General features: G+C 44.0%; 1 protein-coding gene across 2 annotated transcripts in view; it reads left to right on the top strand.

Annotated features, from left to right (window-relative positions):
* The window catches only part of SYN3 (synapsin III), a 416,215-nt gene that overhangs the window by 106,149 nt on the left and 294,352 nt on the right, over window positions 1-15,714 (top strand). For both annotated transcript variants that reach the window (XM_077762027.1, XM_077762025.1), the window contains 2 exons: window positions 10,485-10,641; window positions 14,114-14,203. In XM_077762027.1, coding sequence (XP_077618153.1) covers window positions 10,485-10,641; window positions 14,114-14,203 — 247 coding nt within the window. The remainder of the gene's footprint in view (window positions 1-10,484; window positions 10,642-14,113; window positions 14,204-15,714) is intronic.

The raw sequence follows: 15,714 nt of genomic DNA, 5'->3' as shown, positions 1-15,714 counted from the left end.
CTCACGCTGTCTCTCTCTCTCCTAGAAATAAATAAAATATATATATATATATTAAAAAAAAAAGAAATTAGGAATACTCCTATGTGTTTACTATGGAAACAGAGAGCGTGTGTTAGAGGGATACCACTGAAGGTCCTACTAGAAAAGGCTAGCCCATTTCATCCACCCCTAAGGTCACCCACTTGGGCCATGTGGCATTTAGCCTAGAAGCCCCTAGGGTAGAGGCAGGGAAATTGAGTAACACTCAGCAGCTTGAATTCTGAGCTGGGCCCTGTGCTACAGAGAGGAATAAGGTAAGGGATTGTGACCCCAGGGAATAGGAGCTTAGGGTCTATTGAGATGTCCTGGGAATGAGGCAATGAGAGGGACACCAGAGTGAGAGGAAGACACTTCTGGAGGGGAGAATCAGCAACATTGGTGGCTCCTTACATACCTGGTGTCAGAGAGAAGAAGTGCGATGACTTTAGGGTGACAGATCCTGAGCTTCTGGGAGCATGGTGGGTAAGAGAAGTCAAGAGAGACAGGGAGAGAGCTTCATTTTGAGTAAGGCTGATAACTTGAGCTGAATGTCCAGGTGAGTGGATGGTGCTGGTTGCACCGTGTTATGCATGTTGGCCTTCAATGCACGTGGATCTTGTTCTTGCTGTGCTTAATCTCTCTGTGCCTTAGTTTCTTGAAAATACTCCCCTCCATGCAGAATTGTGGTGAGGATTAAAGACAGCATAATTAAAAGCTTAAAAAAAAAAAGTAAAAGCCTCTTCCTGGCTCAGAGGAAGTACTAGGTAAATATTAGTCATTTTCACTCTTGCCTCTGAGGACAAGAAGGCCAACCCACTGAACAGAGATGATTCCATGGATAAAGAAGCAACATGGAGCCTTGCAGAAGAGCCATAGAAGGGAGAAAATGGTGAAGTGGGGGGCCAGGGAGAAGCAGCTGGGAGAAAGGGAAGAGGGTGTCTTTGAGGCAGGGAGGAAAATGTTTGGGAGGGAAGACAGACAGAGATCATGCTACAGAGGCCACAGAGCATCTTTACAGCAGGGGTTCACGCCTGGGGGAAATTTGCTCCCCAGAGGACTCTTGACATGTCTCTGGACATTTTTAGTTGTCACAGCTGGGCATGGGGGTACCATTGGATCTAGAGGGTAGTGGCCAGGAATTTCCAAACACCCTACACTGTACAGGACAGCCCCCCACAACAAAGAATTATCCAGCTGTAAATATCAATAATGCAGAGATTGGGAAACTCTGCTGTAGAGCCAAGAGGCTATCAGATTTGACTCATGGTTTCACCAATAATGGATGTGTGATCTTGGCATGTTTTTTAACTGCTCTGTGTCTCAGTGTCCTTATCTGCAAAATGGGGATGATAATAACATGTACCTCGTGAGACTGCTGTCAGACCTCCATGAATGAAGATATTCAGAGGGCTTGGAATAGAGGCTCATAGTACATTAGTTATTATTAGAAATCAGGAAAAAGGAGAGTATAGCAGAGACCATTTCATCTCACTTTGGCATTTTGGAGTGACCTTAATGCAGTTCCACGAGGTGTAAAGGAGGGTGGGCCAGATGCAGAAGGAGATGGGTATATGGGAATTGGGGCTAGCAGGCACAGACTTCCCTATCCAGCAGCTGTAGCAATGGAAGGAAGAAAGGGCTAATTATGACTGCCAGGCCAATGTGGATTCACATTCATTTATTTACTGATGCCAACCTAAAGTTTTGATAAATACCCAAACCATATTATAGTCAACTCCTGAATATAGAAGGTGTTACAGGTGCTGATCCCTTGCACAGTCCAAAATCTGCATATAATCATTGACTCCCCCAAAACTTAAGTACTAATAGCTTCCTATTAACTGGAAGCCTTACCAAAATCATATAAACAGTCAGTGAATACCTATTCCGTATGTTATGTGTATTCTATATTGTATTCTTATAATAAAGTAAGCTAGGGAAAAGAAAATATTATTAGAAAAATCATAAGGAAGAGAAAATACATTTATAATGCTGTACTGTATTTATAAAAAAGATCTATGTATAAGTGGACTCATGCAGTTCAAGCCCATATTGTTCAAGGCTTAGCTGTATAACAAAAATGGAAAATTTCAAAACAAAAGAAAACACCTGAAGCCTCACTACCTTATCAAATTAGGAATTTTCCATCTCCTCTTCCAGGACCATCATTTTTACTGTGTTATGATGGTCATAACAGATCCCCTTTCCTATTGTTTCATATCACATGAAATTGTCCTATAAGCATTTTCCATGATGTTATGTCATTGTTATGTTTATCATTTTTTCCAAAATGAAGATAGTCTCACTGTTTTTTCCTGGGTTGTAAAAATGCTCTGTGCCTTTTTTTTTAATGCCAAGTCCTACAAAGTCTGAAGAAGAATATGATAACCCCTGTTTTCCATCTCACCCTTCAGAGATAACCAGGGTAGCATTTTGATAAACATCCTTCCTAGCAAATCTCCAGGCATTTACTGATGTGTTGATTTGTTCATTCTTTTATGTAAATATGAACATTACTTAACTGTCAGTCCATCTTTAGCCTTAAAGTGGAAGTTTCTTTTTCATTGCTGAGTATTATTTCATTGTATATATAAACCACATCTTCTTTATCCATTCATCAGTTGGTGGACATTTGGCCTCTTTCCATAATTCAGCTATTGTTGATAGTGCTGCTGTAAACAGTGGGGTACATGTACCCCTATGAATCAGAACTCCTGTGATGAAATCTTGCCATTTGCAACAACGTGGATGGAACTGGAGGGTATTATGCTAAGTGAAATAAGTGAATCAGAAAAAGACAGATACCATGTTTTCACTCATATATGGAATTTGATAAACTTAACAGAAGACCATAGGGGGAGGGAAGGAAAAATAAGTTACAAACAGAGAGGGAGGCAAACCATAAGAGACTCTTAAATATAGAGAACAAACTGAGAGTTGATGGGGGTTGGGGCTGAGGGAGAGGGGAAAACGGGTGATGGGCACTGAGGGTACTTGTTAGAATGAGCACTGGGTTGTTGTATGTAAACGATGAATCACAGGAATCAACTCCCAAAGCCAAGACTACACTGTATACACTGTACGTTAGCTAATGCGACAATAAATTATTTAAAAAATAATAATAATAAGGGACACCTGGGTGGCTCAGTCAGTTAAGCATCTGACTTTGCTCAGGTCATGATCTCACAGTTCATGAGTTCGAGCCCCTCATTGTACCCTGTGCTGACAGTTCAGAGCCTGGAGCCTGCTTTGAATTCTGTGTCTCCCTCTCTCTCTGCCCCTCCCCCACTCATGCTCTATCTCTGTGTCTCTCTCTCAAAAAAATGGATAAGCATTAAAAAAAAATTTTTAAGTGGAAGTTTCTTATTGTTGGGGTTAGGGTGGGGTTTTTGTCTTGGGAAGTGGGGAGTCAGCTGGAGATGGGCACACACAAGAGCAAAGGAGGCCAGGAAGTTCTGAAAGGGGCGAGGAGGAAATACTGGCGATGGGCAGTGTACCTGTTTCCTGAGGCCACTGCAGTGAAGCACCACAGGCTGGGTGACTTCAGCAAGAGAAATGAATCCTTACACGGTGCTGGAGGCTGGAAGCATGTGATCAAGGTGTCAGCGGCACCACACTCTCTTCTCAAGGATGCAGATGAGGGTTCTTCCCGGCCTCTTCCCATGGTTCTCGTGGTTGCTACCATTTTTTGGCGCTCCTTGGAGTGTAGATCTATTGCTCCAGTCTTTGATTTCTTTGTCACATGGCATTCTACTCTTCCTCTCTGTGTGTCTGTGTTCAAATTTCCCTCTTCTTCTAAAGACACCAGTTACTGGATAAGGGCCCAGTCTACTCCAATATGACCTCATCTTAGCTTGATTAAATCTGCAAAGACCTATTTCCAAATAAGGTCACATTCACCAGTAACAGGGAGTAAGACTTCAGTGTACCTTTTTGGGGGATATGGTCTAACGCATAACATGTGGGGTTCCCCAGAGTGACAGAGGAGGAAGGTGGAGCAAGGATAGAGCAGCAAGGACTCCTTCTCTGAAATGAAAGGCAAGGAAGAGGCCAGGACAGAGACAGAGATTCTGAGGCTGAGAAGAGAGATAAGGAAGCCCACTTCCTCCAGCAACTCATGTCTGTGTTTTATTAACCTCCTAATGGTTCACAGAGGGGGCCCCAGGATTCATCAGAGCGCCTGGCCGTCCGAAGCCCCACTGGGCCCCTTCCCCACCGTCGTCATGCGGTGCAGCCGGCAGCTGCCGTGCGGGCCCCACAGCCTCACTGCAGCATCCTGTTGTCCGCTTCTTGCCAGACTCTTGGTTGGCTGCCACCTAATTTCTTTTCAGCCTGGACTAATTTCTTGCAGTCCTCAGGCTGGCGGGAAGCATCCCTAACTCCCAAAGTCCTTCCATATGGCCCTCCGTCTGCAAAGTGTGCACATCTTCTCTGTTCTATCCTTGTCACAAGACAAGGCTGTCCATAAGCCTTCAGGAGCATGGAGACCATTTCAGTGTTTTGACCTCCCCTCCCTTTTTCTCCAGACACCTGTTTCTGCTGGTTTGCTCAGTTCTCTTGGTCTCCCTTCTCCAGATTTGGTACCCAAGGTTGAGTTTTGATTGAGGTAACTTGACTGAGGAACAAGGGGGAGAAGAAGGGCGGAAATGGTGGGGGAAAGGGAGAGAGGCAAACCATGAGAGACTCTTGAACGCTGACAAAAACTGAGGACTGATGGATGTGGGGGGGAGGGGAGGATGGGCATGGAGGAGGACACTTGTGGGGATGAGCACTGAGTGTTATGTGGAAACTAATTTGACAATAAACTATTTGTAAAAAAAAAAAAAAGAAAACGATTGAGGAGTGTGGAGACACTTCAGAGGGAAACTGAAGCCACTGCTGGTGGACATCTAAGTCAGAAAGTCTGGAGCCTTCCCAGGCACAGCTGGGGTCAGATCTGGGCGTGATGGGTCAGCATGGCCCAAATTAGCATCTTTGCCTCCTTTTGTCATCCTGACTCTTGGAGAATGAGGGACTATTACAAAATTGCAGTCAAGAGGCTGAGATCAATGGGGCTTCTGCTTATTAACTTAGGTCCCAAGCACAGCCTAGCCAAGTTCTTACCACCTCAGGTTTCTGCATAACTTCTCTGATGGTTAAAGTGATATCACTCTGAAGTGATAACTTCACTCAGGCTTTGCGCCCTGCCTCTTGACATTGCCTGAAGTAATCTCCCAGCAGTGCATCACCTGTCCCGTCTCTACCATTTAACCATATGTTGTCCTTGGTTTTCCTCTCCAATACTGACGGACACTTTTTTTTTCAATTTTTTTTTTTAATGTTTTATTTATTTCTAGGAGAGAGAGAGAGAGACAGCGTGAGCAGGGGAGGGTCAGAGAGAGAGGGAGTCACAGACTGAAATAGGCTCCAGGCTCTGAGCTGGCAGTCAGCACAGAGCCCGACGCGGGGCTTGAACCCACGAACCACGAGATCATGACCTAAGCGAAAGTCGGACGCTTAACCGACTAAGCCACCCAGGCGCCCCCTGACGGACACTTCTGAGAAAGATCTGGAACCAGGAACTGAAATGATACAGCTCATATTAAGTCTAAAGCTGAAATAATGAGAAAACCCAGGCATAGGCTCAGCTGGGATGTGCTGACTTGTGTGGTATTGAAGGAGGCCATCTTGCCCAAGCATGAAAGATGCAGGGCTTGGGCCCAGTGGGACTGTGGAGATAAGGGTGTAGGAAGGGGCTCGTGAGAGCTGTTGGGACTTCTTACCCAGCCTCATCTCTCACCACCACCTCCTCAGACCTTACATTCCAGCCATGGAACCAATTGCAAACTTTGCTAATTCCTTCTGTTATTAGAGCAAGAGTGATGGCAGGCAACAGACCCAAGTCAAACCAGTGTAGGGATCAAAGGGAACTTAATGGTTCATACAACTCAGAAGAAAAAGATGGTTATAGGTGCTGTTCCCTCTACCTGGAATACCTACACACCCCTGCCCACGTGGCAAATCTCTGCTTTTCTGTCAAGATCCAGGCCTCCTAGTACACGCTTATCCACACCCACCACCAGAGTTGAATACACCTTTAGTCCACCTTCATACCTTGTACATGCTTCTGTTAATTTCACTTACTCAGTGGTGCATTTTGTGATTCCTAGTCCTGTAGAATTACATCCAACTCCTCTTGGACTGTGGGTTTCCTGAAAGCAGAGATCATATCCCTGTCATCTCAGGGTCTCTGGCCTCTACGGGGGAGTTCAGCCCACTCTCAGGGCCCGAGAACTGCTGGTAGCCACATCCTTGGATGTTAGGGTGACATCAGGGCTTAGCCATTCCTTGACTGGATATCTCTAGAGAAGCTGAGGTGCTGGGTATGGAGGGAGGAACTTCATTCCACACTTCGCCTGGCTCAAGTCACTAATTTCTCTGCGTTCCTTGCAAATCCCTCATACCGCAAGCTGTCAGGGAGGACCCTGTGTGTTCTATGTGGCAATGAATGGCAGCATTCGAACTGTAACAAGTGCCTGGCTTGCCCAGGTATATCACTCGTAGAAAGTGTTTATTTTTTCACATATTATACCTGAGACTAGTAAGAAATCATGAGTTCCATCTTGAATTCCCTGGGGTTAAGACTTTCTTAACGATGCTAACATCTCCAGGAGTATAGAACATGTTGCCTTGTAAGGCAGCCCCTAGTTGTTAGTGGCCACATGATATCTCCTGGTAATTCTGGCTGTCAGACTCAGTTCTCTTTGCTAGTACTACAAATAAAGAGATCCTGCCCTTTCCCAGTGGTCATTTCACTTCATTCTCATTCATTTATTCACTCATTTGTACATACATTGGTTAATTCAGTCATTCATTTTTAAAATTGGTATGGTCTATTTTGTTGAGGACAGGCAAGTCCTCTATTCCCATTGAGCTGTCATCTTTAGACAGAAGAGACAGCAATAAAAAACTAAACAGATAAAACAGGAGAAATAAAATTGCCACAAGAGCTGTGAAGAAAGGAAAATAGGGCACTATGGGGTTTGGGTCAGATTTCAATAGAGTAAGCAGGGCAGGTGTCTTTGAGGAAATGAATCCAAGCTGATGAGTAAGTGAGGAAGTTGAGGCCCCCTGGCACCATTTGGGGAAGAGCATACAGGGAGAGAGTTAAAAGAAGAGAAGGTTTCAGTGTGGTTCAGGGAAGGTGGGGGAGGGAGAAAGGTAGATTGTGAGGATGGAGAGGTGGGCATGGCCCTTGTTGCCATGGTAAACTGCCTAGAATCTGTTGTCAGAAAGAGGAAGCCTTCAGAGGGCTTTCAGCAGGGAACGGCTGTATAATTTTGGAAGAGCACTTTGAATATAGCATCTTGAGGTAGATTTCCATATCCTTAGAGACAGGAGGTGACCACTACTTTTATTTCAAGAAATCAGAAAGATTCCACTTTAGAGGTGAATTCTAGATGTCCTGGAGAGAAAGTGCATCATAATATCTGGGACTGGAATTGGGGTCTCCCAAGACAGGCCCTCAGATACTCCTCTTGGAAGATGATCTTGGAAGGGNATAAACAGTGAAAAAATGGCAGGCTAACCAGCATGAGACTTTTAATTATTTCCTCCTGGGCAGAGTGGAGTTACCCCTAGTGAAGCACCAAGTTTGCTGCCACTGTTTTCTCTGGGGGAAGCCATGCTGCTAGGTGTAAGAGGTGTCTCACTGTGAGAACCAGGGCCCTGGAGGACCCTCAGATCATCAAAGCAGAGAAGTAAAAAAAAAGGAGAGATGGGTCGCTTTGACTAGGAGGAAATGGAAAATGCATTTATATGGTTTTTTGAAGGTGCACAGCCATAAAAAAAAAAAGGCAAGCAAACAGCTAGTAAAAGTTTTGCTACACAGGATAGTGTGATAAAGATAAAGGTAGCATCCTATATACAGAACTCACGTCAGTAAAGATATGTGAGCAGAATTTTACAGAAAAGAAAATGCAAATGGTTAATGGAAGTACTCAGATTCACTAAAGTCAGAGAAATGCAAGCTGAGACAGCTGTGGGGGATACAGAGCATCTTGGGGAAAGTTGCTTATCAAGTTTAAAAAATGTATGTTTTTTAATGTATGTTTTTAAAAAACTGCTATGCTAGTGGAGCTGCCGTGATATAGATAGACACTGTCATGTGCAACAGGTAGCAGACACCTTTAAAAGGGGGCATGTTTGGGTACTTAAAAGAATAATTCATACCTTTTAAGCCAGTAATCTCACTTCTTAAAATCTGTCTTAAGGAAATTGTTAAAAAAAAAAAAAAAAAGGGAAGGCATTGATTTGTGTGCAAAGATATACGTGTGTGAAGTATTGGAAGCAGCCTACTTGATAATAGTGGATGGTAAGTTGACTCAGTTATGGTATATCCATTCAGTAGACTGTGCCCATTAGAAAAGGTATTTTTGAAGATGTTTTCTTAGTAGGAGAAATGCTCATACTAGAATATTATGTGGAAAATAGAAAAATAATAATTAATAGAAAGCATGAAGTCAATTATGAGTATGAATGCATATTCTATAGATTACAAACTGAGGGCTGATGGGGTTCGGGGACAGGGGAAGGGGTGATGGGTATGGGGGAGGGCACTTGTGGGGATGAGCACTGGGTGTTATATGGAAACCAACTTGACAATAAACTCTTTAAAAAAAAAGTAGATCATTGGATTGTAATGTACATATAAGGAAGTACTTAAAAGTTTTTTAGGGATTTTCCCAGAGTTGAGAATTACAAGTAATTTTGTTGACATCTTTGTGTTTTCAAAGTTTTTTTTCTCTTTCACGCAATGAACACGTATTACTTTTACAATCGGATGAAAGCAGAAAATGGTTGTATTTTGTTAGTCCTCTGTATTGTCATCAGATCCCTGTTAGGGACACACCACCCTCCCCTTCTTTCCTTCCTTCTCTGTTGCTGTAAGAGCCAGCATAGTGGCACACAAAGAGCAGGAAAGCCAGAGGACAGACCTGAGTGTGACCTCCCACTCTGGCATGGTGTTTTGCCTAGTATCCTGGGACACATCACTGCCCTACTGTGGGCCTCAGTTTCCCCACCTGTAAAATCCATTGGGTGGACTGGTTCAGCTCTAAGAAAGCAATAAGGATATAGGCATAATAATTCCAGGCTTCTAACCCAACTCAGACCCTAACTACAGAGTGACATGATTGACCATTTCCATGAGCCCCGAGTCAGCCATACCCAAGAGGTAGCCATCCACATGGCTCCCGTGGGGGAGGCCCTTGCCATTTCCTTTAGGGACGAGGAGGTAATGTTCATGTACATCATTCATTCCTACAACACATACTAATTACACCCCATGTATGCTCCATGGTGCCAGGGCCTGGGGTGTGCAATGAGACCCAAGCTCAGAACAATTTGGGAAGTTTCATTCAAGCTCAAGTTAGGACAGCCACCGGGAATACAGTCTTCACAAAGAGTAGAGTGCTCTGGTAAGGGACATTTGATGTAGAGTTATATCCTTCTTTTTTTTACATAAAATTTACAAATTATTAGACAAGGAACATTTCAGAAAGTTGCAGGCTTTATCTTAAGTTTTAATAGTTGCAGGGCTGTATGACTTTAATCTTATGGGAACCAGGGAATTTTCTTACTTTTTTCTATCTTTTGTGTTTAGAATGCTCTTTTTGGCTATTTTCTTTAACAAAGCAGATGTACCCAATGTGCACTCAGGGCAGAAACAGAGCCCATGTGTTGAGGTTTTACCGAGTCATTTTGACCTTGGTAGATGTTAAAGTATAGCTTCCCTGGGAGCTTCGGAGCAAACAATCGTTAAAAGTTGAAAATTTCCAGGGTGCCTGGGTGGCTCAGTCGGTTAAGCTTCCGACTTCGGCTCAGGTCATGATCTCACGGTTCGTGGGTTTGAGCCCCGCGTCGGGCTCTGTGCTAACAGCTCAGAGCCTCGAGCCTGTTTTGGATTCTGTGTCTCCCTCTCTCTCTGCCCTTCCCCTGTTCACGCTGTCTCTATCTCAGAAATAAATAACAAACATTAAAAAAAAAAGTTGAAAATTTCCTTTATCAGTGCTCATCTGTAAAATGGAGTTTCTGGCAGCAATGGCCACGTCCTCAGGCAGTTATGAGGATTCAGTAAGGCAATTCGTGCTGCCTAGTAAACATGGCAGTATATTCACTGAGTTATTTGATACATTTTCCTTTGATTGTAAATGAATGTTCAATGTAGAAAATCTAGAAAACCACCTAAAAAGGAAAATAGATAAAATATGAGTTGTTTTCAGCCCTTTTATCCTGTAGCTGCTGTGTGTTTCTATCCGACTGTCCCCCTCCACACTCCCCCACCCCCTCCCCATTCTGAACCGAGGGCTCCCTGCTGGCAGCGACCCAGCCAGGTCAGCGGTATCCCCAGCAGGCTGTGACCCCATGCCTTCGTGTTCCATCAATGCCCAATGTAGTAACACTACTGCCATCCCTTCTCTTTGCAGATCCTTCAAGCCAGACTTCATCCTGGTCCGCCAGCATGCCTACAGCATGGCTCTGGGCGAAGACTACCGAAGCCTGGTCATCGGCCTCCAGTACGGAGGGCTGCCTGCCGTCAACTCCCTCTACTCCGTCTACAACTTCTGCAGCAAGCCCTGGGTGGTAGGTGATGGGCCAGGCTGACCTAGAGTGAGGTGGGCAGCAGTGGGTGGCACCCCAGCCCTGAAATTGGCCCATCCCATCCTTTAGCATGGAGTCCTCAGTAATGAGTCTTTTTTAAGCAACTGAATAAGCAGATTGGACCCAAGCCTCCTCTTGTAATTATTGCCTAATGAATACTATATAACAACATGGTACGATACAGTGTTATAAATAACATTAGTGGTAATATTAAGGTGCCTTACTGTTCTTACTAATATTAAATTGTATCATTTTGGTTAAGTCGGCACTATTGAGCACTTACTGCCTATCAGAAAATCGTGCTGCCTGGTGCTCAAACTATTGCTATGTGGACATCATTACTTCATTTTACAGAAAAAGAATCTCAATTTCAGAGCAGCTAAGGAACTCACCCAGTCATGTAGCCTGGGAGGGGTGAAACCGGAACTTGAAGCCATATCTCTCCAACCCCCAACACTTGATTTTCCCTGCTTTGTGTTCATTAATTTCATTCATCCTTTGATTTATTAGAGTCTTCATTCAAATATACCTGTAAAAGAGGCTTTTCTGAGGATACCACTCCCCCAAATACTCTCAATTCCCTTACTCTGCTTTATTCCACCCCCTTCATACTTATGTCCATCTAGAATGATCTATTTATCAATTCTTTTGTGTATTATCTGTTTTCCCTACTAGATATCATTCATTCATGCAACAAATGCTTATTCAATGCCTAGTATGTTCCAGGCACTGTTCTAAGTCCTGGGGACATGGCAGTGAGCAGATCAGACCAAAATCCCTGCCCTATGGATCTTATATTCTAGTGACCAGGGGCACATGCAGTCTGTTAATAAATATGCCCAGTATGTAATATGTCATAGAAGTGGTTCATAAGGGAAAATTTTTGAAATCTTGAAAATTTGAAAACTTTTCCAAAGGGAAAATAAAGCAGGGTAGGGAGATAGGAAATGGGGAGGCTGGGAGTATGTACTCTAGCGTGCTCTATGAAGCTCTTAGCCATCGTTTCTCTCGCTTTATTTCCCTCTGCTTGACCTCCTGGTGGGAGGGCAGTGGTCAAGAACATGGGCTCTGGGGCCAGATTGCCTTAGTTCCAGGAGCCTCAATTTATGAGCTGTGTCATCTTGAACAACTTGTTCAACCACTCTGAGTTTATTTTCCATATTTTTTAAATGATAATAATAATACGGTCATCCTGGTAAGGTTGTGAGTTAATACACGTGACTGGCACAAAGTACACACTCAATATGTGACAATTATTATTATATTCATTAAGCAAATAATGAGTATCATCAAGGTCTCTGCAGAGTTGGCACTCAATGTTTATCAGATGAATATATACACTAATTTAGTAGATATGGATAGTTTTTAACCACTGTTATCATGGCTCTGGTTTCCTCATTCTACCCTGAGATTTTTGGTCTATGGCATCCCAGATCCTGGAAAGGGTCATAGAAGGTATTAGCCCACCTCTCCCCCGTCGTTTTTCCACACAGACATTGTGATGGCAGCAGCTACAATTCAGTACCACTGTATGCTGTGCTGAGCCCCTTAACATACATATTATATTTGACCTTCAGAACCACCCTGGGGAGTGGATTTTGCTAATGTCTGCATTGTACAGATGAGGAAACTAGAGCTGGGCATCTCCAAAACTCATGTGCTTGATTATAGAGTTACACACTCTCTGGACTTCAGCATCCTTATCTGTAAACTGAGGGATCCCCCATCATTTCCCATATTTCTGAGATCGCTCAAACCCTCTAACTGGACTCCATGTTACATCGCAACTGCAGACTATACCCCAGGAGTTTGCAGACCAAGTCTAGTTTCAGAAAGTTCTTAAGTTACCCATTCTGTCTGAGCCATTAGTGTTGAGTTACTCCCAAGTCAAGTCTGGTACAAGACTTGGCATGCCTTCTAGCCAATGGGCACCCACCTTAGGCCACAAATTACAGCATTCTCTATCTTCCTGATCAGAATTTCGCATGCCCTTCCCACTTATATCCAACAGGAGTTCCCTTTTGCTTTCTGGATAAATCCAAGGCTCCCAGGGATCTGTCATGAATCACCCTTTGTCTTCCTCTCTCACTGTCCCCTAATCCAGGACCACAACTCTGACAGCCATTGAGTGTCTCCAGTGTACACCTGAAGTGCCCTTCCATCTTCTCTTGTGTCATCTGCTCCAGGGAGTCACCCTGACCCCTTCTCTGTTCCTCTTCTAAGCTCCTCAAACCCCTTGCTTTCCTCTAGCAACACACTGTTATCTCAGCCATCTGCCCACACTATCTCTTCTCAAGGCCCACTCTTCCATGCTCAGTTTGTTATTCCAGTGGTAAAGTACAGTGCTAAGAACAAAGGGAGCTTCCAAGGGTGCTAGGTGGTGTGGGCTGATGGGGAAAAATTTAAGTTCAAGGCCTGCCTTTCAGAAGCTTACCATCCAGCTCTAGAGACAGTAGCGACCTTTCTCTAGAAACAAGGAAATGCTGAAGCAAGAGGAGCCAGGTGTGGAAGGGATGCAGCTCGAACTGCTGGAAAGGAGTGTGGTGGTAAAACCGGAAAAATCAGAGATGACCCTAGAAAAATGCAGGAGTTGGGATGCCAACTCTGAAAATCTGTATAACTATTGACTCCCCCCACACTTAACTACCGATAGCCTACTGTTGGCTGGAAGTTTTACTAATAACATACACAATTAGCACATACTTCATACGTGGTGTGTATTATATGTTGTATTCTTACAATAAAGTAAGCGAGGGAAAAGAAAATGTTATTAAGAAAATCATAAGGAAGAGAAAATACAGTTACAGTACTGTAATATCAGTACTGTATTTATGTTTTTAAAAAATCTGCATATAAGTGGACCTGCACATTTCAAACCCATGTTGTTCAAGGGTCAGCTATATTTATGATAAATAGTAATATCTAACAATCAAGTGCTCCTAGGAACCAGGCACGGCTTTTAATACACTGCGTATTTAATCCTTACAACATTGGATCTCTTGCTTTCTCCACTTACAAATGAGGAAACAAGTTCAGAAGCCTGGAGCAACTTTCCAGACTACACAGCTACTAAGTGGTGGAGAAATTGAATCCAGAGTCTACACCCTAAACTGTTATGTAGGACTACCTCTCTAGAAAGAAAGGCTTTGCAGGCTGGAGACATGGCGTGAATATCAGCAGGTTGTGCTTGGGTGAAATGTTGAGGGGGTAGTAAATGCTCATTAAATGTAAGTGAGCTGAACTTAGTGGCCTGGCAGGAATGAAGGGCTGATGCAACCAGATAATTGAGAGGCTAAATTTCTAGCCAAGGAATCTGGTCTTCATCCTGTAAACAGGGAATAGCTACTGCCTCTCAGCTCAGAATAGTCAAATACTGGAGGCCTGGGATCAAGTGGGAAGTTCCACCATACTGGATAACAATGACTGACTAATGTTCTTCCCTCTTCTCTCCTAGTTCTCTCAGCTCATTAAGATCTTCCATTCTCTGGGTCCTGAGAAGTTCCCACTTGTGGAGCAAACATTTTTCCCCAACCATAAGCCAATGGTAAGTGCCCTTTTTGACTCTGATTATCTTAATGATATAGAATGAACACAGATATCCATGTTTTCAGTCCCTTTGGATGGAGGAGAGGGGTGAGGGGCCACTCCCTGATCACCTGGGCTCTAAGGAAGAGTTGCAACGTCCTGTGAGAATACCATGCTTTCCTAGGGAAAGAATGAACTCTTCAGGTGAAATGTTAGGTAGCAGGACAAATAACAAAGGTGGATGGCATCTCTTGGGATATTGGGAATTTTCAGCCAACCTGGGGACAACTTGAGCTGGCATTTTGGAGCCAAATGTTGATAATAAAGATAAAAGATGTTTCAAAGGTTGGATGTTGTTTCCCTTGAGCCCTGGGCAGAACCTGGTTCCAACTTTAATAAAAGCTGTAATGCTTTGTTTGCATTGGTCATCGAAGGGCACTTTCCTTGTGTATCCCCTTTGCTTTCTGACTTGTGGATGTACCTGAGGTCATCTCTGGGAAGCAGTTGGAGCTTAGCTTGGAGCTCATGGCAGAGCCTCCCATTCATAGGACAGCTGGGCGGGAGGGGTAACGTCTTCCTGAAAACGTGGAGAACTCTTCATCCCACAGCCAGAAGAAGTTGGGTGGAAGATTTCTGGGCAGCTGGAAATAGCCTGTAATGTATCTGATTGTGTGTTGGTGGTCTTCTTAAACTGGTCAAAGGAATTCAGGGCCATGTCCCCCTGCTTGCCATGTAAGGAATGTGAATCTTGAGGAACAGGGAGGTTACTAAGGTATTCGAATGCCCCAGCTAGGGACTGTGGCCTGTTTGTAGAGTCCCAGGCTCAGGCTGCTTACCTGGAAATTCTGTTTGGAGATACTAATGGGTAAGACTGCAGGCCCCATGTGGGAGCAGTCTAAACAGACCAAGAGGTTCTCCACTGATTGTCTTTCCCTTATATCTGAGCCAATGAGAGTCATAGAATCCAAGATATGCTGGTTGGAATAAGTGGTAAGTGCAGGGGCGCCTGGGTGGCTCAGTCGGTTAAGCGTCTGACTTCGGCTCAGGTCATGATCTTGCAGTTCATGGGTTCAAGCCCCGCATCGGGTTCTGTGCTGGCAGCTCGGAGCCTGGAGCCTGTTTCAGATTCTGTGTCTCCCTCTCTCTCTCTGCCCCTCACTCATGCTCTATCTCTCTCCGTCTCAAAAATAAGTAAACTATAAAAAATTAAAAAAAAAAAAAAAAAGAATGGTAAGTGGAGGGGCACCTGGGTGGCTCAGTCAGTTAAGTGTCCAACTCTGGCTCAGGTCATGACCTCGCAGTTTGCGGGTTCAAGCCCTGCATCAGGCTCACACTGACAATGTGGAGCCTCCTTGGGATTCTCTCTCTCCCTGTCTCTCTGCCCCATCCCACTCCTCCCTCTCTCTCTTTCAAAATAAATAAATAGAATTTTAAAAAACAGAAGGATAAGTGCAACCTGACATATCCCAACAAAGTATGAACACTGTAGAGAAAATTCAAGAATTATCATCAGGCCAAATGAATTTGAAT

This window comes from Crocuta crocuta, unplaced genomic scaffold, assembly GCF_008692635.1.
Source record: "Crocuta crocuta isolate KB4526 unplaced genomic scaffold, BGI_CrCroc_1.0 scaffold193, whole genome shotgun sequence".
NCBI classification, from domain to species: Eukaryota; Metazoa; Chordata; class Mammalia; order Carnivora; family Hyaenidae; genus Crocuta; species Crocuta crocuta.
The sequence above is the reverse complement of the archived record's forward strand: the minus strand, read 5'-3'. Positions and strand labels throughout refer to the sequence as shown.